The 23571-nt window shown below is 33.4% G+C and overlaps 1 protein-coding gene across 1 annotated transcript in view; it reads left to right on the top strand.

Annotated features, from left to right (window-relative positions):
* The first annotated feature begins 10654 nt into the window (after positions 1 to 10654).
* The window catches only part of LOC132697311 (protein Wnt-7b), a 129468-nt gene continuing 116551 nt past the window's right edge, over positions 10655 to 23571 (top strand). Inside the window, exon 1 of the mRNA XM_060662695.1 lies at positions 10655 to 10920. Within this exon, the coding sequence (XP_060518678.1) occupies positions 10850 to 10920 (71 nt within the window). The 5' untranslated portion in view covers positions 10655 to 10849. The remainder of the gene's footprint in view (positions 10921 to 23571) is intronic.

Here is a 23571-nt window from a genome sequence, read left to right as displayed (position 1 = left end):
CAACTTTTATTAAGAAAGTCATATAGCTATTTTTGATACATTGCGATTTATTTTAACTTTTCCAATATTTACTGTTCTTTCTCTCTTAGACTATTTCTATAATATTACTTGGCCATAAAAAAACTATTAGCCAACAAGGCTCTGCTAGTATTAAAAATAAACAGGAGCAAGAGCTTTGTTGGACCCGTATATAATGGATCAGACAGTTACTCCCGCCTGTAAAATATCTAATTACCCACCGATCTAGCGGAAAGCGTCACGTTACCATGTCAGTTTCGTTTCCCGCGAATCCGAGCCACTTCGGACATTTGCGGGATTTTTCCGCACGGATTTGGGAGCATTCGGATGTTTTCGGAGATATTTCCCACGCTCTGAATTTTGATGTTTGTCAATTCTGACGGTCATGTCAGTGAATGTATTCGTGTTGTTTTGCGAAAATGTACCCAAAAACTAACGGTCGTAGAAAAAGTATAGTATGCAACACGTTCGGTAACCTTTTTAACTCACTGGTTTATTAAACACTCGCTCCGCTCGTGTCAAATAAACTCGTGAGTTAAATGACGTTTATACTATTACCGAACGTGTTGCATACTATACTTTTTCTACGACCGTTAGTTTTCAGGTACATTTGTGTAAAACACGAATGCATTCACTGACGTGACTGTCAGAATTGACAAACGTCAAAGCGTGGGAAATATCTCCGAAAACATCCGATTGCTCCCAAACCCGTGCGGTAAAATCCCGGAAATGGGCGAAGTGCCTCGGATTCGTGGGAAACGGAACTGACGTGGGTAAAGCGACGCTTCCCGCACATTAGATCAGTGCGGAATTAGGTATTTTACAGACGGGAGTAGAAAAACTTATTTACGGCCAGATTTGAAGATGTTGACTGTCGTCGCGAGTTATTCGACACCTTTTCGATTAACGGCAATTATCTTTCGATTTAACCGAGCGGGATGGATGATTTACCGGCGGTGCCTGATGGGTATTACCGTGGGGAATTGACATCGGAAGTTCGTAGCCGTCGATTTGCAATAAAACGTATGCTGGCCGCGAGAGTTAATAGAAAAATAACCAGCGTTGCAGACGGATTGTCACGAAATTTTGCCGTTTTCGGCATTCTATGACGGACTGTACTGAAGGTATTGATTTTATGTTCGTATCGGGCCAAAGGTTTTTTAAAAGGTTATAATAATAATAATAATAATAAATTGCCTTTAGTGTTCTATAATGTTATATACAGTACAGCAGAGCGAAGTCTAGCTACTCGACTTAACCTCTTATATGTTTAAGTTTAACTAACCAAAACTAAATAGCAAGTTATAAATACATTGATAAATTAAATATAGTACAACAGAAAAATGTAATAGTGTTATGGAACAATAGAAAGTTATTAAAAGTGAAAATAAAAAGAATAAAATTGAAAATAAAATTATTTGAAAAGTTAGCGGTTTCAACCTGAAATTTAATTGAATGCAATTTTACTGAATCGGATATACTATTAAAAATCACAACAGCGTTATGAGAAAATGATTAAAATTCAAAATTAAATTTTTTATTGACGCATTTAGCATTTACAATATAGTTTAACCTAAGAAAAATAGTACCCACACATGTCAATCGAGTAATAATACTTAATCCAAACAACACTTATAATTGCTAAACTACCAAGTTTACAGGGCGGGAAGTTGATTAATAACAGTCTTCTTTACTTTACAATTAAAACTACTGAGAGAGTCAGAAAATAAATCAATACGCTCGTTATTTGAGAGAAAAATATTTCTCAGCTTGCACATTCGATTCAAAGGCGAGTTAACTCCATGGTTGGTCCTATGAAAATCAATGTTAAAAAGACCCTTGTTTTTTGCATTAATAAGAGAAATATGAATACCAACAGCTGCCAGAAGATCTGGTGCATCTATCTAGTTATTAAGGATTTTGTACAATGTAGAGATGTCAAAAAATATGCGCCTATTACGATCTGCAGAACAAAGATAAACGATATCGTCTCAGTGAGAGTCTGTAGGACTGCCTTAAAGCAACTGATTGAACATTACGAAACTGTAATTTAGCTCGTAAGTAGGAAGTATTAGATGTGATAATAATTTGGAAAACCATAGACGCCAAAAAGTACTTGAAAGTACTGTCAAATTGTTAGCCAGTTAAGTTCCTGGATTGTTTGGGAAATCCTATCAAATTTACGCAAGCCGAAAATAAATCTGCAACAGTTGTTTTAAATTTTTTGCAATTTATATTTATTAATACTATCAAGACATGGGTAATAGGGACTAAACCATAGTTCATAATCAAAATGACAAGTGATTTAGTTAAAAGTTTCCGTGAACTGAAATTAAGGACAGTTCTATGCCTGTATAAACGGCGGCAAACCAAATGAGACTTTTTCACCAACAAAGATACATATTCCACGTACACCTGATGAACTCAGACAACAGAAATTCAGAATTACATTGTCAAGGGTAACACTGTTAGTTAAGTAGCTTTCAAAAACTCGAGTGATTTAATTTGGCGCTAATAAGTTTTTGGTCAAGCCGATCAAAGGCCATTATCTAAAGAACTAATAATGTGATCGTTCATGCGCAAAAGTCGGCTAATAGTACTAAAACCTTTACGAAATCCAGATTGACTGTTAGTGACAATATGATTGGAAATAACATAATCGTAAATCTGTACATTTAGGATTTTCTCCAAAACTTTAGATAATCGGATGTTATCGTTGAGATCGCTATTGATAGGCCTCCATGTTTCTCCCGATTACTTAGCGCATGCACCAATGCGTCAAAAAGATCCACTGAATTTCGAATTACGTGCACGCGTCGTTAAAAAAGGTAGAATTATAAATCTAAATTTCAAATATGTGAAACGTTTTTACGAATCCCCATGTTTCATTGATAATTTAATGCGTTTTTCGAAATAATTTCGGGACATCTGTTGCCGTTACGATTGTAACTGAGGACATTTCGAGAGATTTGATCTTTTTTTAGTGATAGGACTTTACTCCACAAAGCCATTTTCAGCGCCAGCATGTAAGACTATATCCTCTTCTTCGCCTAGTGCCTATCCTCTATGGATGTTGGCAATCATGATGGTCCACACAATCTGGTTGACAGCGGCCCTGAATAAATGTACAGTCGACCATTTATTTTGCCCTTCAAGATTAGTTGGAGAAATTGATATTTCTTATTACGTGTCGCAGGCCCAAGGTACGCCATCTTCCTCACTTTCACATTATGTATGACTTTGAGATGCTTTTGCTTTCGTTGGATCACGGTGTTGTTTGTGAAATCGTAGGAATATGATATTCTGCGCATGCGGCGATAGTACCACATTTCAAAGTGCATGTTCTGACTTTTCCTATATGGCATTTGATCTCCCATTCCTTGTTCCGGCTGCAGCTCAAGTACGTTATTTTATCTGTTGTTTTCAAGATTTCATTATTGGCCTTGTTGATGGTATTGCGCCTACAAGAATTTGGGTCTTCCTGCAGTTGAGCCTCATACATGCCTCCACTAACGCGGGCCATCAACCTCTGCAATTCCTCAGCACCATCTGCTATAAGAACTGTATCGTCCTCATACCTTAAATTATTCATGGTCTCTCCATTGGTCTTAATGCCTTCCTCCGTTTCACTAAGCACTTATCTAAACAGCATTTCGGAGTAAGTATTGAGCAGAATTGGTGATAGTATGCATTCATGGCATGCTCCCCGATTAACTGTAAATTCTTGGAAGGTTTCGTTGTCTATACGCATAGGCGCTTTTTGGTTCAAATACTGATTAGTTTGCATTCGAAACCAGATTCCATTTAGTATCTAAAATTATTTGTGATGTTGCACCTTGTAAAACGCCTTCTCGAAGTCGATAAAACAAGCGTAGATATCGCAGCTTACATTCCTGGCCTTCTTTATCAGGACCTGAATTAAAAACAGGATCACTAGCTTTCCCAATCCATTTCGAGCTTTCTGTATATACGAGAGTGGATGATGTTTAGTAGGATTTTTTAGTACACGATTCATCAGACTTATAATTCGGTAATCAGAGCACCTGGTAGCATTTACATTCTTAGGAAGGGGAATAAATGGGGTAACCGGCCAATCTTTAGGCAATTCTCCCGTATCACATATTTTCTTAAGTAGTATTGTCATTAGCTTAATTTTGGCGTCTTCCAAAATTTTATAATCTCTTTATAATTTATGCTTTATTTCCGTGCCTGCGTCAGCACGGATAGTGATTTCTGGCCATTGCTCTTCCCCGATACGATAAATCCAGCTTCCCTTGTTATTAGTTCCTATTTAGACGATGGTTTCAGTCTAATCAGGTACATATTACATTTGGGTTTCCACAAGGTTCAATCTTAGCACCATTATTCTTAAATTTATTTTTCCTTTGATTCATTTATTAATTAGGACTTACAAATATTACGTGATCTTTCCAAGAAGCAACTTAAATTTAATCCTGAGATACGATTTTTGGGAGCAAGAATAAAGTGGATCCCTTTAAAAGAAATGTTAAAACCTAGGCAATACTTCAAATTAGTTTAGTTGGTGCTATAACGGAATACTTAAAAATTTTATTTCAAAGAACTTTTTTGTCTTTCTGCATAAAAAATGTGTATTGTTACATTTTAATTGCAATGATTACATTTGCGATTTTTGCCTCGATGTGGGCAGCAAAAATAGAATACAAAGACTTGAAAAATTCTGTATACGATTTATATATGGCTTAAGGAAGTATGATCATGTATTACATGTATACAACAACTTACAATGGTTTAGCTTGAATTTTACACCCGTACATCATTTTTGCACGTTTTTATACAAAACTATTCCACCGATTCACTCAGAGAAAGACTAGTATTTCGTCATCAAGTGTTTATAGTATAGAAAAAAACAAAATTTTAAATCTAAATTTAAAAAATATTTACTTTATATTCAACCAACCATTTAACTAACTTAGTGGAAGTTGGTGACTGTTGTTTTAACAAGGTAATTTTTCCTTAAAATTATATTCTAAAAAAATTGTTTATTATTCAGTTCAGGCTGCAGCAGCAGAGTACACCTAATTTTCTCCCGATTAATTACTATTATTTCTGCGATTGATTCGTAACCATTTTCTAACACGATATCGAAAACAAAAAAAGTTACACTTCGTCTATATTCTGTTTTTTCATGATGGATAGTTGTAAGTTATTATTGAATTGTTAAACCTACGACGATTGTCAAGAGTCCCGAGAGTGGCAGGTAGAAGGACCTACCTGGGCATTAGGGTTCAAAGTAAATTATGAGTAAAGTAAAACTTTACTGGTGTTTTTTTATCACTGGTCAAAATACACAAAATATAAAAAATCAATAAACTTGTTTTTAATAATGAAAATTTTTATTTTTAGTTGTTTGTTTAATAATATTCAGTAACTTATTGAAGAATTTTGGAGCAAAATAGTTTATGTTACATCTGGATTCCTGCTTTTTTTATTTATGTTAAAACTTCCAGTTTATTAAAGCGTTCTTTCACGTCAGCTCTATGAGTAAAGTAAACTCCGAATAACTTTATTTGTTTAATATTAATATTTTAATTTCTTAGACTAAAAAGCATTTCTTGTCTTTGGCGTATTAAGTGTCCATCAATGCTGATATTGGAATGGTATACGGCGTCGACCCTTAAACCGAGCATCTTTCACAAACTGGAAGCACACTTCACTTCACAGTTTTCAAAGTACGGCCGTTTACGATCTGACAAGATACTTTCATTGACATTTCTTCTTCTTCTTCTTCTTAGCGACATTGAACCATTCACGACATTTTCTTTGGCGACATAGCACGACGACCCGAATTCAAGTTAAGAGAGTTAAGTTTTTTAATTTTTCTCCGAAAACTGGTAACGAAAACAACACGAAAAAACGAAATTTTATTCTAAAACCATTGGAAACGACGGTATTAATTTATATATACTTATATATTGCGTATCTCACCGCATCCTACGCATAAATCACGGAGATAATTGTTCGCGGCAAGTCAATATTTTACAAACGCAATATAAAAACAGAAATATGACTATCTATAAATCTAATACTAATAATACGTCGATGTCGCATACTTAGTTGTTTATCGGCGAATATTTATTACAAATCGATTAACAATCGAAAAAGGCACTAAAACGTTGCTTTCCCAACCACGCTAATTTTTCAATTTAATTTTACGCGTTTGACTAATGACCGGATGAATGGATGTCTGCCGGCAGATGTTTCTATAAACTTAATAATAATAATAATAATAATAATGGTACTAAGGTTTAGACTTGTCAAGGTAAAGTTTGTGTGGAAGAGATACTTCACTTAAAAACTTTTGATCCTCAGTTCCAAACATATCAGTGAATTTGTGCCCTTTACTCTCTAAATGTAAAATTTGAACATTTTGATCGAAACTGTGATTTCATTCGCCCATCATCCTTATCTACCATAGAATTTAGAAAATCACAGTACTCTAATTTCCAATCAAAGCGATATTTTAGGCAAAAAAATGTTTTTATGACAATTTCGATAATTAGGAATGGATAATTTCTGTCAAAGGAGGTGGCTTATTTCTTTTATGACTTTCTACTTACTAGTTAAAACGTCAATAATCAATAAATTTAGTGTTTAATAATATTGACGAGTGACTAAAGCTAAATTAAAAAGAAAGATAATATTCAATTTTTCAAAGAAACTTCCACAAAATTATACAGAATCAAATGACAAATCGAAAACAACTTTCAAAAGTCTAAAAATTGTTGGCCCGTGATGTTAATTGATGTTGTCACTAGATTTCTAAGGACTCTATATTCTTTTATATTTCGGATGGGCATTTTTGCTTTGGTTATAAGGGAGGTCTTGTAAGGATTATGTTTATCAAACACATAAAAGCTGAATTTGTAAAAAATCTGACCATGTCATTATTAAATTATGTCCCTGCAAATTTGGGTCGGGTCATTATAAAAATTGTTGTGCTGAAAATTTTAGAAATCACTGAATTTTGTACGGGCAGGTGACATTTAAGTCACATATTACTGAGCTGTAATCCGATGCCAATTTGGCAATAGGGAATTTAGACAATTTTTTTATTCCTTTAATGCGTTGGTCATTTCGCGTGTTCGTTTTTTATTTGTTTGCCTTTTATGATATTTATAATATTTTTAGTAGTTCTGTGCAAAACCTAACACCACATAAAATACAAAAATAAAGTATCTTTCGAACATTTTAATTTAGTATTTCAATTCCCTTTACAACTATTACGTTACGGACCTGGCCACAGATCGCGATCTGTAGTTCCGCTGTTTTGTGTTCGCGTCGGAAGTGACAAAAAATCCCGCCCGGCAGACAGAGTTGAAATATGCGTGGCGGCATTGTATTTTTTTTTAATTGTCCGGCCAATATGAATGAGTGGTCGCGAAAAAAAAAATAGGTGGGAAACAAAAGTGATCGCCCGTTAGTCGAAAAATGAATGACATTGAAATCACAATACGCCAAAAAATAGATACACAGGGTATTTTCTAATCGGATGTCAATCATTAAAGGATTGATTTTTAAAAGAAAACTTCTAACATTTTAAAAAAGAAAACTTCTTCTCTTAAATTTTAAGATACCGGGTGGTAAAGTTTTCAAAAATAAAAAATGTTTTTATAATATGTTATCACAAAAAAAAAATTAAGAGATCAAATCTGCTCATAAATGATTGCAAATGTCAATTTTTTAAGGAAATCAGTGGCGTGCCACTGACTATTAAATCGAGAACCGTTTTTGTGTTAAATGAAATCTCTATCTAAAACAAAATATCTAGTTTTTACTTTTTATAAAACTTCTGGACACCTCTTGCGTCGGTTTTTGTTGAGTCGCCAATCATCCTGTTGGCTTCTTTAGAGCTTAACTGAAACAGTTTCATTAGACATTCAATTAGAAAACACCCTGTATATTGCGTACCTCCATTTTTAAGCAGGGCGGCGTTTCACCTGCTGGTCTGGTTACCCAAAAAGTTCATCTAGTGTCGAATCACGAACACTCTCCAAAATACTCTCCAAGCTATTGATGGGACTTTTTGTTTTTACAGCGAACTGTACATCGGATTGTTCTGAAAATTGATGGATCTAAAATATCTTTAACGCTGCGGCGTTACCGCTTCTACGAAAAAGTAGCATCAACATGGAAATTTTAAATGAGACGCCATGTATATTATTTCATTTTCCTCTCCGCTAATACTTTGTGAGATTGTTTTTGAATAATTGAATTAATAGTTTTCGCGAAAATAATTATTTTTCTCCTTTTTAGAACCAAAACATAGCAACAATTATATTTTTATTACTACAACACTAGAGTTAGTGGAAAGTTAAAATTCTGGACATATCCTATAGAGGTGTCGAATAGAATTTCTTAATATCGAAAATTAATGATTTATCTACGAGAATGATGTTGCAAGTTCCTATTCCTAAATCGTTTGGTTTCTGAACTAAAGGAAAGTTTCTCTAAAAGCCGGATTACTTTCAATCGAAGGGATAGTCTGTCGACAATTCTCGTGCCACAAAAAAAATTGGAAATTTACTTTAAATATAAGACAATAAAGTGAGATTTTTAATTTGCGATGAACCATTGAATGCTGCAAAATACTTTCAAATATTAAGAACAGTGGTAAATGATTTTCTCGAGAATCTTCGGACTTCTGCTATCAACTAGATGGGGCACCGGCTCACTGCACCGGTGGTTTCGACGTTTGGGGCCGTGGGATTGGCCAACAAGATCGCCCTATCTCACGCCGTTAGATTTTTTTCCTATGGGCTGCGTTAAAGTCTCTTCTATTAGACACTGGTGCAGAGCAAGAAAGCATTACCCCATCGAATTGTACGATGCTACGAACGAATAGACGAATCGGACATAAAGAAGACAATTTTTATTTTAGGTTTTTGTTTGTCGGTCTTTTTTGACGAAACATATGGGCGTCAATATTTTGAATTTATTTAATTTAAATTTATTTATTTATTTATTTTGAACAATTATTTAAGTTATCAAACAAATAAATAAATAAATAAACATAACTCCAACTTCTCGTAACGTCGATGAATACCGGGTTTTAAGTGTGCACATGCTGTATAAAATCATCAATATTAATTAAATAAATTAAATTAGCAATTATTTTTTTCATTTTTGGACTTTAAACGCGTACCTGAATACAAAAGTATAAATTTCCGCAATTGTCGAAAGGCGGAAGTGATACGAGACGTTCAAGGGAAATTAATACGGACAAATTAAAAAAAAATGCGGCATCGAATAACGCGAGTTGCACAACACGCATCCACACGATATACCAGTATACAGTAATGGCAACGATTTACGGAATTGTTAAATCTGCAATGGGAAAATTCTGCAAATTATTTTTGAGCGTCCGAGATCTTGAACCATTTCTGTAAAATTCTCCGGCTGAGTTTAAACATTCATCCAAACTCGATCCTAGAAACCTCACTTGAGTTAGTGTCATTGCCTAAGCAGATATGAAAATTATAACCCCGTTTCTAATAGTTATGGAACATTATAATTTGGGTTGTGCTCGCGTTGAAATCTAGACTAATTTTTCAATCTATCAAGCATCCTACAGCACATCTCCGAGAACTCATCGAATATTTGAACACGATAACACCCAGGAATGACCATCCGCCTATATCACGAAAAGCGTATCATGTAAAATTTTCAATATACAATTTACATGTAATATGCGGTGACTATCTGAATTTATATTTATAATATAAGGGATATAAATTGAGAACGATCTCCTAGCAAAGTATTGACTCTGTAAACTCAACACAGTCAAACGCCCAACCTGGATCGTAAAGAATTGGATATTATCCTACGGAAATACGAATACGCAGCAGTTGAAGTGCTTCTAACTTTTTGAAGCCATGTTGATTATCTATAAAAATGTGACAATTAATCTCTCTAAGGAAGCATATTCAAACACTTTAGAAAAACTATTCGAAATTGTTACTGGACGTTATAGTTCTGCTATAACTGGCGACTACTCTCCCTGAAAACTGGCATAACTTTGTTTTAAGACGTGATGGAAATGTGCCACTTAGAAAAGATAGGATTTTAGCGGACATATCAAACCCAATACTCTAAAAACGTTGGTATGCCATCGGATTCATTTTTTTTAAGCACGCAAGAGCTGTTCCTCTATAAAAGGTGTCATGTGAAAACTTTGATCATGCACCTCCCTAATAATATTCAGACCCATATTTTAGTTATTTAATTGGATAGAACTCAACATTGGACCGAAATTCATGAAAACAGATCTTTCAAAAACACATCATCGAGAATCCTTGCCAAAATTTACAAAACAGTGTGCTCGTAAAAGTAATCACCCTGGCTGGCCATTTTATTTTAAAGATCATCGATATAATATATTTTATATTATATCTTATATATATTATTTTATAGGCGACCGGTTTTCGCAATATAACATTTCAACACGATCGGCATTTCGTGTTTATATTTATTACCTATTTACATTGCGGTAATTATCACCCACGTATAGTAATAACGCGCGAAGGTGGGGCGAGATCACGCGCCATTGGTCCATTATCTCAGGTAGGTCCGCGGGCCAGGTGAAACAGACGTCAAAGCGAAACAGCATCACTGACCGGGTATTCTATCTTTCGAGTCCATCCGCGTGTGGTATGTCTCTTTCGGTGAGCGGGACGCCTCGTATCTCGCGAAGTTCGAAAAAAAATTGGCCGGTTTTTGATTAATTCGGGGGTTGTCAGTGATGGTTCAGTGATGTTTCGCGATCCTGGCACTCAAACGATGCGTTTCCAGTATGCGCCCTAAAAGAACACGAAGGGGCTCCGTGGCGCTGCTGGTGCTCATCGCTTTCGCTCACAACATAAGGTAAACCGTTTACGACTGGGAAATCACTCGCAGGAATCGAAAATCCCTTGGCATTCTTCGACTTTGAAGTCTACGGGACTTAAGAAATGAAGCAATTATTAGCCCCCCTGTGAAAAAACTGTAAAAGCTGAAACCGATCAACCAACCAAAAAAAATATAAGCGCTTCTGTTTGAGACCGTTATCCGAAAATAAAAAAAAGGACCAAAAACTCCAAGTTTTCGTTGGAAATGTCAGCTTCTTTCTCGCATCCCAATACATTATTTTAATCTTATTTGATTCCTTTATTCTCTATTACTTCTTTCTCACGTGAAACGTTAAAATCCCAATTAAAAAAACCCTGCGAGCGGCCAATTATGTGGAAAAACTCAAGCGTAATAATGAAATGTCCTTAAATATTAAATTTCTTAGTAGAAAAAAGTTTGAAAGTGCGACTGGAGCATTTCTAGAAAAAAATAAGGGAAATAAATGCGTATTGTATATATTGTTCATATCTTGTCCTATATTTAATTCTATAGTCGGTACGATTTGCGATGCCACAGTCGATCATAAAACCAAGAGAGAAAGTGCCTCAATGTTTCACCTGCTTCCACTCGTATACTAAGATGGGCAAAACCCTTCAAATTACCTGCTCCCAGTTACCGTACAATTACAACAAACCGGGGTAGCAAGTGTACCAAACAAGAGAAGAAGAAATTGTCGATTGGCTCCAGACAGTTACCAAACTATATTTATATATATTTCTTGAGTGTTGACCATTTCTGATAGTGTTGAATAATCGTTTTTACTGTGCGTTTCGAAAAAGTTATTCTTATTTTTATTAAATCGTTTGTCGCTTGGTGCAAAACGGGTTATCAAAAATGCGTATGCACTTATTTAAACAAGAAGTTTTAAAAACAACCTTACAAAAACGCCATAAGGGATAATATATATTATTAATAGGGGAGAATTGAAGAAAATAAATTTAGTGATTTTCAAACTTACCGTATAGAAAATAGTGATCAATGCGAAGTTGTTCTCACCTTGGCTAAACTAAAAGAAGATGAAACCAATATAAATATAAGCCGTGTCACCGTCCAGAGAGTTGTTTGTAGGAAGAGATTTAGTAGTAATGGAAAGACACAGACTGAATTACCTTCAAGAAATTAAAAGATATAGATTAGACAACAGATCCATAATTTATCTTCATGAAATACCTACTTGGCAAAAACGAGCACGATGAAGGTTCAGACAGGCTATACCACCACATTAATGTAGAATATATATATATATATATATATATATATATATATATATATATATATATATATATATATATATATATATATATATATATATATATATATATATATATATATATATATATATATATATATATATATATATATATATATATATATATGAGCGCGAGCATTGAAGATGCCAAGTGAGATTTTGGCGAAACGTCTGCAGGATTCCAGTCGGATGCAGGATTTGCAGGATTCCAGTCGGAGTTCAACGAGCGAACGGATGATATCCCGGAATATAGTGTCATCATATATATATATATATATATATATATATATATATATATATATATATATATATATATATATATATATATATATATATATATATATATATATATATATAATTTTCCGCTTTCTTTGGTATTGTTTATAGAGATGAGATTCGCCTACTTAAATATTCGCATCTTAAGGAACAACCTGATCTAATATTACATAGAAATGCATGCACCCATCTGTGGCGTTAAATTAATAAAAGCCAAGTACAAGTGATTCTGACTCGCTTACTCCCAAGTAATATAATCGTGATCGTTAGCGACGGTTCTTTTCCATTGATCAGATAGACATTTAGGGCGGAACAATATCTTTTGAAGTATAACCGGATGTAAGATGAACAATGTATTCTATTCTGTCTGGCATTTTATTGCCGACTGTGCTATCACAAATAGTACCGACTATATTTATACAGATTACAACTGTGATTTTGTTTATCTTTTATATTTGTCATGCTACAATCTGCGATGTAGTCAACAAAGTAAGTATCTATCTATTACAATCCCAAATTTTACCAACGCACGTTAACTTTACATATTTTTTTCTCTTGTCTATTTTTTTTATAAAAATTGTAGTTTTTGAAAAAGTATGTTAATTACCAAACGAGAAGTTCAATTGCTAGTGAATTATCAAATATCTACAAGAAATCTGTTTTTTTTTCTCTTTTTAGTCAAATTATCTAAAACCGCTTCCGATATTGCTTCAACATCTCACAATTTTATACTTTATAAGTCACTATTAATTTGTTTTCGATTCTTAAATGGAATATTTTCCTATTTAACAAATAGTGTTGATTGGAGGCACGTATTGAATATCTTCCTCCTATATTTTGTTTATTATTTCAACTTGTCGTTTACTTTTCCTTCTCCTATTTCTAGTGGTTAAGTAGAATACAGTTGTAATAAAGTGGAGAGCTTTTTGTTAACATTTATTTACAATGGGTAAAAATTATAAATAGTCTCAAAACCTAAGAATCTCATCAAAAATAAGTCGGAATTGAACATTATGCAACAAGTGCGGTAAACGGCATTTAACTCACGAGTTTATTTCACACGAGCGGAGCCAGTGTTTAATAAACGAGTGGTTTAAAAAGTTTACCGAATGTGTTTCATACTATGCTTTTTCTACGACCGTTACTTTTTGGGTACATTTTCGCAAAACAACACGAATACATTAACTGACGAGGCCGTCAGAACTGGCAAACGTCAAAATTCAAGGCGTGGGAAATATCTCCGAAAACATTCGATTGCTTCCAAACTCGGTAAAATCCTGGAAATGTCCGAAGTGGCTCGGATCCGTGGGAAACGAAACAAATTACACGAACCTCGTATCCCAACATAAACGAACAATTGTATTACAAAATCACTTGTCACTCATTATATTCGCCATATTAATTCCTTATATGAATCTAACAATACACAGAGAGACAGACAAAATACGCTTATTTGGTGAACTATTTTCATAATGACTTGGTAACAAGAAGAATTTTTTTAAAGCAATTATAAAATGCTCAGGACACGCAATTACAAATATAAAAAATTGATATCGGAAATCAGTGCAGATCTTTTGGTTACCGAACCAATTGTCATAAACAAAATCGCGAATTCCCGCACACTGCATAAAAAGAACCTAGAGTTAGCGAGGATGAATTTTGTCGTAACTGCACACGAGACCTTTTGTCAAATCGCCGTGAATGGAAAGTCAAACAGCGCTTATTGGATTTCAAATATTGACTAATTTAGCAAAACTACGTGACAAATGCATATTAACGAGGTACTAATAACCTCACAGTCTTCGTAAAAAAGATGCGATAATTTTTTTACCTTTAATGGTAATATCCTGCGAGAGTTGTTGGAAAATGGAAAATCGAAATGCGAGCGCTTTCCTTTGCAGATTTTGTGCAGAGTTTTTGCCCCCTTTTCACCTCCGTCCTTATTAGGTATCGAATATTTTCACTTTTAATCGACAGAATGTGGTACTTTTTGAACCAATTCTTAAATAGCAATTAAAACAATTTTTTTGGTAAGCTTATAGGTTTTTTTTTGTATTTTTACGATATCTAATTGTTATTATCAATTAATATAATTTAATTAGTCAAATAAAATTGAGATTTTATTTGTTTATCAATCTAAAGAAATATTCCCTGGATTTTGTTGAAATGTGGTAATGTTATTTGCCGCATTAATAGGCTAATTTAGCGCCCTAATAGATTAAAAATATCAAGTTCAGTCACTTTCATTTCATTGCATGTCGCTGGATAGAATTGGGTCATCGTTTTTCGCTTAAAAAAAAACGTCAGTGTTTTGGAAAACAAAGAAATCATTTCCGCAATGGAGGTTAGACATTTGTGCGTCATTTCTTTGTGTACAAACGATTATTAACGTAATTTTCTGAGAGGAATTTCTCTAAAATGTTTTCGTTTGGAATTATTACATTATCATTCGTTTCGAAAAGTTATCATAATAGGAATGAGTACGATCCTGAGAAAAAGAAGTTAAATATAAAAAGTGTTTGTTGACCCTATTTATATATTTTATTTATAGCATTTTTATGTATGCAGAGTGTTCCGTTGATGATGATTTTTACAAATAGTCATTAAATTTTTAATGAATATTCTTAAAAATTTTAATTATTTCCTTGATTTTGACTCTTTTTTGTCGTTACAAAGCTAACTTTTGAGTAGTTTTTGAGAAAAATAGACCTTCTTTGCGAAAAGAACATGCCTTTGGAAAAAAGTATTTTTTTTTAACTTGAAAACTAAAATTGGGAATTATTATTATGGATCCACGGAAGTGGCTAATATTTAATGCTTCGATTTTTCCACGGCGAAAAAATATTATACACGGTAGACACAAATGTCCATCAAAAAATTGACTTTTCTGATTAAAACAACTTGTTTTTATTTTAGTACTTATATTGGGTTTGGGATTTAATTCTGTATCATTTCATATATATAGCTTTTGTTACAGTTGGTAGTCTAGAAGTTCTGGCGTATTTTATTTCAAACCTAACTAAACCTATATAATATCATATTCTAACTATATTTTTTTATACCTTCATTACTTAAATTTAATATAAAATCAATAAGTAATGCAAGTAAATAAAACTTACTTAAAAAAAGAACTAAAAGTTCAGATTTTCACGAAATTAGATATTTTGACATGACAATTGTTTCGACAACACCGTGTCTTTATCAAATGTTATACATTTGATAAAGGCACGGTGTTGTCGAAACAATTGTCATATCAAAATATATAATTTCGTGAAAATCTGAACTTTTAGTTCTTGTTTATTTTGATAAATGGATTTTCATCAAGTAAAAGCCTCCTCAGTTTAAAACTTACTTACTAATTACAATTTTTCTTGCTATTTCTTGCCGAATTCTCATTTTTAAGTCTTGCATACTTTGAACACTATTTTTATACACTTCGCAAAAAAATTTAAAAGATCGTTTTTCTCAAAAAATACTCAAAAGCTCGGGAGCCATCTAATGAAAAAAATACTCGAATAAATAGAATTTTTTAAAAAGATTGATAACATTAGAATAAAGATGGTTACTGCCCTGGCAAAACAGAACAAGAGTCAAACACTTTTTGTAATTAAATTTTTTTCCTCAGTGTCACTCATTCACTCACTCATTTCAACTCCTATAATATATTGTGGTTTTTCAAAAATGGACATATTCCTTTTTCACTCTGTATCTACGTATATACATACGTACATACATATCTCTTGCACTTGCCACCCTGTATAACCTACATACCGGGTGATGTGTGTCTAACCAAACTTGAGAAATCAAATGTAAATTTGTAATAAAGTAATAAAAATAAAATAAAAATCATTTGACATACTATATTTGAACGATAAAAAATAAGGCAGTTTTAGAAGCAAGAAACAATTCCAAATAAGTCTCCATACACTTTAATAAATCACCATTCAGAACTGCAGGTAGAGGCGTTGATTATCAATATATCAATACAAATCCACAGGGTCTTATAAAGTGCGGCCACGCTCTGGTTGCCCCAGGAAGTTAATTGCACGAGAAGTCTTCTGTTTTGAAAAAAATTAGAATTAATTCTAAAACAAGCGCTAAAAAATTTGCAGAGGAAATCAGGGGCGAGTAGCACTCGAGCAGGTTATATCGGCCGCGTTGCCAGAAGGAAACCATTAATTTCGGAAAAAAATCGAAAAATACGTTTGAAATTTGCCAGAGAACACATTAACAAAACCACAGAGTTTTGAGAAAATATTATCTTTAATGACGAAACAAAAATTAATCTTCTTGTGTCAAAGGGTCGGGATAAAGTTCAGAGGAAAAAATACAGCTGTGAAAATCGAAAATGTCTGTTCTACGGTGAAGCATGGTGAAGGTAATATTTTATTGTGGGGTTGCGTGTCAGCTAATGGGACAGACAATTTAGCATTTATGGACAGAATCATGGACCAACATCCTAAAGAATATTTTAAACTGAAGTCTTGAAAAACTTAATCTTGAGGGGCGTTATTTATTTCAACAAGATAACGATCCTAAACACACTGCTACGGTTGTACGTCACTGGATGATCCACAACGTCCGCCAACAACTTCATCCACCACCACGATCTCCTGATGTTAACCCCATAGAGCACCTGTGGGAAGGATTAAAGCGACGAGTGAAAAAACATCAATTTGCGAGTAAAGAAGACCTCAAAAATAGGATAAGGTACAAGACAAATCGCCAAAAGTTACAAAAAAGTTTGTTTTAAGTCTTCCAAAAAGACTTATTAAAGTGAATGGCAATTGTACAAAATATGAGACTTTAAGAAACTTTTCAATTTATCATAAGAAATGACAGTGTGCGGAGACTTATTTGATATAGTTTCTTGCTTCTAAAATTGCCTTATTTTTTATTGTTTAAATAAAGTCTTTCAAAAAGGCTTTATGCCATTATTAAAGCAAATGGCAATTGTACAAAATATTAGACTTTAAGAAACTTTTCCATTTATCAAAAGAAATAATAGTGTACGGAGACTTATTTGACATAGTTTCTTGCTTCTAAAACTGCCTTATTTTTTATTGTTTAAATAAAGTATTTCAAATGATTTTTATTCTATTTTTATTACTCTTAATGAGATTGCCGATATTTACTTGAAATATATATCTCATTAAATGTAAGTGAAAGAAGAAACTAAAAGAAAACTAAAAAAATGCTATGTGTACGGAGACTTTTTTACCGACTGTATTTTACTGACTTATTTTTTTGTCGAATCTATAAATATTTTCTAATTTTGTCGCCATATTTAATTCGATAACCGAAGATTGACATATTAAAATTTATTGAAACACGACCCGTGAGTTAATCAAACCCCATAAAAAGTCGCATTGCAATATTATTATAGAATGTACAGGGGACTAATGTTTGGGCACCTAAAAATTTACACTGGATTTCTCATGGTTGCTTTCGGCAATGCGTCACCCGGTATAGTTGCACCTCGTATCAATTTTCACGCGATTAACGATGTTTATATTTAACAAAGCTTAGTTAATAACGTCTCGAATATCCGTCACGATTGTGTCAAATAAAATTTACATCGGGGCGCGACCGAAATAAAAAACGAAGACGTTTTAGATAGTGTGTCGTCGGTCGGATCGAGGTGTGTAGGTTTACCGTCTCGTGATTCGGTTTACCTTTGCTCGTTTTTAACCGTATTTTGTCGCTGACGTTTTTTTAGTGATGCCTCGCGCGAATCGAACGTCGATTTTTCGCGGTTCCGCGGGACGAGTATGCTTTTTCGGCAAGGATTACCCGTTCTCGCGATCACGTGGTGCTGCTGTTCCGGGTAAATACGAAAAATCTATAATTTTACACTTCAGGTCGAATTATTGGAAGCAAACTCATGTGGCGACGTTGTCGCATTTACGAGGTTTTCCCAACTCTACCGAACTTTCTTATTTTAACCGGAAAGGGTGTGTTTTTATTCCGTGTTTCGATGGCCCTTAAAATTCGAAGTATTTTTTGTGGTACCCTAATGACAAAAAACGAATATAAATTTTTATTTAATAATTAATAATTTTAACGAATTGATTAGGGATGAATCGATTTTAAAACCAAATTTCCCAAGACTTTTTGTTTGAACGGATTCGTTAATCGACAGCAAAGGGAACTTGCTCGAAAAATAAAATCATTTAAACAAGATTAAAATGGTAAAATATTATAACAATTAAATTAACTGAAAAATAAATGTTTAAAATTGGAATCATTTTAAACGCTCATCATCATCTTTAAACGCGTTGCCATTGGTTGCGACGTTAGACCGTTGTATTTCGATCTATATTATACGAGGAATGTTCAAAAAGTAAGGTATGATTTATTCATCAAAATTAATGTTGTCTCCTTTAAAGTAGTCCCCCTTGTGCCAACGTTTTTTCCGATCCTCGAAGCACTTTTGGTAAGCACTTTCTAAAGGGTGATTCAATAAGGGTTTCCACATTAAAATAATAAAACAAACTCGGAAGAATATAAAAATATACAAACATTTTTATTTGCCATTTTAGAGTAGTGTATTACAATTAGGTATGAAAAACGATGTCATTCAAATGACCCCCGCAACTCATGTGGCATGATGTAATTCATTTATTGAAATTTCCTATCACTTTTTGACACAATTCAGGTTCTATGCCGGCTATTTCGCGTCTTATCTCCTATTCCAGCTCTGGAATAGTGTTTGGTTTATTTCTATACACTCTGCTTTTTAGATTACGTCAGATAATCCGATCAGGAAACTTGCCCCGCAGCAATTGCATGTCCATACCTTCCAATTGTTCCCAGAAAAAAACAGGTATCATGTTTCGATAGCGAACACCATTAACCGTAACAGCGTTCTCCGCATTATCCTCAAAAAAAAGGGCCGCACCAAACAGTCACTTTTTGAGGATGCTTTGCTTTTTGAACAATCTCTCTTGGATTTTCTAATCACCAAATGCGAGCATTGTGTTTGTTTACAAAGCCACCAACGTGAAAATGTGCCTCGTCGCTAAAGACGATTTTCGTTGAAAAATGAACCCCTTGTTCCCGTATCCATTCTGCAAACACGCGGCACTGTTGATGATCTCGAGGTTTCAACTCCTGAGTTATTTGAATTTTATATGGGTGTAGATGCAAGTCTTTTGTTAAAATTCGCTGTGTGGTTGAATACGTAAGGCCCACTTGCTGCGATCGATGACGAATCGATGTGTTTGGATCTTCGGCTACACTTTCGCGAATAATGGCAATATTTTGATCTAACCGACCTGCACGAGCACTTTGAGGGACTTTGAGGATAGTTACAGATCCAGTTTGCTCAAATTTTTGAACTACATTCCAAATCGTCCTCTCAGAAGGACCATTTTGAGCGCCAAAAAATTCACCTTGAGTCCGAATTGCATTTTTTCTTGATCGACCATTTTCATAATAGGCTTGCACAATTTTTACACGTTGTTCAGTCGTATATTGCTCCATGACTAATTTTGTTTGTGTTTTGAGGTTAGAAATCTCATATGATAAAAAAACAAATACACTGGCGTTTCAAAAATATTTCAGATTGTAATGTGGAAACTCTTAACCTTTCCATACCTGCTTCCTTTCATGGATTTTTTGAGTGTTGGGAACAGTAAAAAGTCTCAAGGGGCCTTATCCGATGAATATGGTATTTGAGGTATGATTCTGGTTTTGTTTTTGGCCAAAAAGTTAAACACAAGCAACTATAAGTGAGCAGGTGCATTACCGTGGTGCAAAATCCATTGAAAATTCTATATAATTTTTTTTATTTTATTTTGCATTACTTGTTGCAAACGGTGCATAACTTCACCGTACCTTGTGGTAACAACTGTTGATGTACTACGCCACGATAATAATAAAAACAGTAAGCAAAACTTGACGTGCTTGTTTCGGTCTTGGCGATTCTGAGTTCTTCCATTGGGGCGACTGGGCTTTGGTGTTGACGTCATAACCTATGATTCGTCCCTAGTTTTTGAGGATATCAGGATCACCAGTGACGTTGTTTAACAGCTCTTGAGCGATACTCCTTCGACGGTCCTTTTATTGCAAATTAAGAAGTTCCAGAACAAATTTTGCTGCTACAAGTTTCATGCCCAAAATTTCGAAAAAAATTGCATGGCACGAGCTAATGGAGATGAAGCCACTTGCCTAATACTGATTCGATGATTTTTCATCACCAGTTGTTTCACTTCACTTTATTCCATTTTTTATAAAAAAAATTATGCAAATTCTTGTTTCCATTTTTTTTTTTGGCCGAAACTGTGAATATATGTTAAGGGCATGTGTAGCGATATAAAAAAAATATATCTAAGATCGAATGTATATAGCCCGCCCAGTTACAAAAGTCACCTTACTTTTTGAACACACTTCGTACATATAATACTCATTGAAAGAACGTGGTATTTAGTTATTTTCAAAGAAAGTTTTATTTAATTTTGCTTAATTTTGGGTTTGGTGGTTCTATTAAAGGCTGAGATGACAATTGCAATCATTTATGAGCATATTTGATCTCTTTTTATTTTAATCCATCTAACGGTTTGTCACTTAAAAATAAACATTGATTTCTCTGCGTGATGTCATATTGATGATATTGTTATGACATTTGATTGAAGAAAATCAAGAAATTAAATCTCCTTACAAATGATTGGAGATAAAGAACAATATATTCAAAAAATACCGTTGAAATTCCGTACGCAAGGCACTGGTGCATTTCAAAAATTGTGTGGTACACTAAATAATGCCTTTTGATATATACACATATTAACAAAATATATTTTATTTTTAAAAACTTAACCACTCTGTGTCCCAAAAGGGAAGACGTTTATTACATATGTTCATACGAAGTTTCCCTTTTAGAACGGATTAAAAAATCGCCTCCTTATTTATTGAAATTTAATTAGACAACGTCCAGTATATTATACGCAATTCCCTGAAAGGCCCTCAACATTCTTCACCAATCATACTTGGGCACTTGGCCATATTCGGTTCACATTAATTGCTCGCGTTAATATTAATATTTCATACTCCGAAAATATTTTATCGCTCGCTCGATATATTTCGTTACTCGAACAAAGTGAATAATTTAATTTCGACTTTTTTTTATAAAATCGCTATTGTTTCGATTTACACACAATGAAGGCGGGCCACCCATATACCGATTTATTATGATACGTTTAATCGCAATTACGGCCAATAAGGTGTCATTTTTGCAAGTTCCAGTTCCACGCGTGGGTATTTTTTTAAAAGTTTTGTTATACTTATTTATTTATTATTATTATTATTATATATCATTATTTCATTGGTTTCCAAAGTTATGAGAAAATGCTAAATACAAAATCTGTAATGGTTGCGAGGCTGCACAATTTAAATTTTTTTTTAACGGAACACCTTATTGTTAAATTTTATTTTGAATACGTTTTGAAATTTTTCAACTTTTTTACTAATAATTACGCACACCTAAAATTAATGGTTTTTCCAATATTGTAATTTTCCCAAAAAAATACTAGCCAGAAATTATAGGACTAGAAATTATTTTTGATATTACCGTTATTCGATGTTGACGTAAAGGGAACGGAATTTGAATTAGATGCTGCAGGGTGTTAAAAATAAAAGAATATATTTCGTCTCTGTTCACTAGTGCAATGAATTTTTGAATTTATAATTTTTTAAATTTTTAATTAGAAGTTGTTTTAAGGCTATGTCTGTTTTTAAAGGTGCATAACATTATTTATAAAAAATATGAGAGTCTGACATCAAAAATATTTGCCTTTCTAAAAACGACTCGGGTACATTCCATTCTTCTTAAGCAGTGATTTTAAAAAGTAATGATAGTCCAAAATGCCATCCCAAGCCAAAATGCAAAACCGAAGTCTAGATTGAACAATGTCATAATGAACCTAATACTATATAACTAGTTTTAATACATATTTTTGAATATTTATTGCGCCTTAATAATAATGGAAAATAAGATAAGTTCATTTGTTGTTAATATTGCTAATAACTCTCTCGCGCTTTATCCAAGGCTCCAAGAGAGTTCTTTCTCCTGTTCATTTTTTAATATTAACGCAACCCTGATGGTTAATAGTTTTGTCAAGTAATATTATTAGACAGAAAGGAGAGTAAATATTGGAAAAATTAAAATAGATAGCTAAGTATTTATTATAAATAGCTATATGGCATACTGAATAAAACTTTTGTAGCATCTAATTAAAATTATTTAAATGTGTCTTTGATGTCATCTTCAATAATGCTAATATGAGTGACCAAATATAAAAACTAGTATTTTTTAGAAAAAAAAATATTGTAAAAATTATTAGGTTTAGTTACGTATTATTATTAAAAAAAGTGTTAAAGAAAAGGAATTCGAAAGAAAATTAACAAATAGAGAAAATGTATGTTTCATACGTCACGCTTTTTTGAGACACCCTGTATACTTTCATAACTTTTGAAACCAATGAGATAACGAACTTTATTCTCTATGTCCATTGCGTTTTCTCAAAAATTTCGCACCTTTTTGTGAAACGTAAATTGACCTTAAAAACATTTTCATGACTTGTTTAGTTTTTAAAATACAGGGTGATTTTGCAAATTTGCAGTTTTGAGGCACCCCTCGTATCGTATAGAATGTTACGTAAAATTCAGTAGCGTAGTCAGTTTTTTCTAAACCGTTTCGTCTTTTCAAAAAAAAAGACAAAGCAAGTCATGAAAATTTTTATTAACGTCGTCTTTTTGGTGGCCACCAAAATGGGACGCACTGTACAGCGTAAGATTCACTTATTGCTCTATTGATATGACCCTTAAAATTCCGCTTTGTTGTTGTTGCTTTTGGTGATATAAATGATAAAACATTTAGCGTTTTTATCACCCAGCGCTAACGTTATATTCAATCTGAAATTTTCGCTTCATAGTGGAGAAAAGCATGGTACGTCATCACTACTATTTGACACACCGGTTAGGGAAATTAAAAAGGTCTTAATTGCGATATTAATAGCGATATACTCATTAATTCAATCTATATTCTATATTATATATCTCAGGAATTATTAGACTTCAATTTACGAAATTTAGTGTACCGTGGT

The sequence above is a fragment of the Cylas formicarius genome, unplaced genomic scaffold (assembly GCF_029955315.1).
Source record: "Cylas formicarius isolate icCylForm1 unplaced genomic scaffold, icCylForm1.1 PGA_scaffold_10__41_contigs__length_53128322, whole genome shotgun sequence".
In the NCBI taxonomy this organism is placed as follows: domain Eukaryota; kingdom Metazoa; phylum Arthropoda; class Insecta; order Coleoptera; family Brentidae; genus Cylas; species Cylas formicarius.
This window is presented reverse-complemented; position numbering and strand designations above follow the sequence as displayed.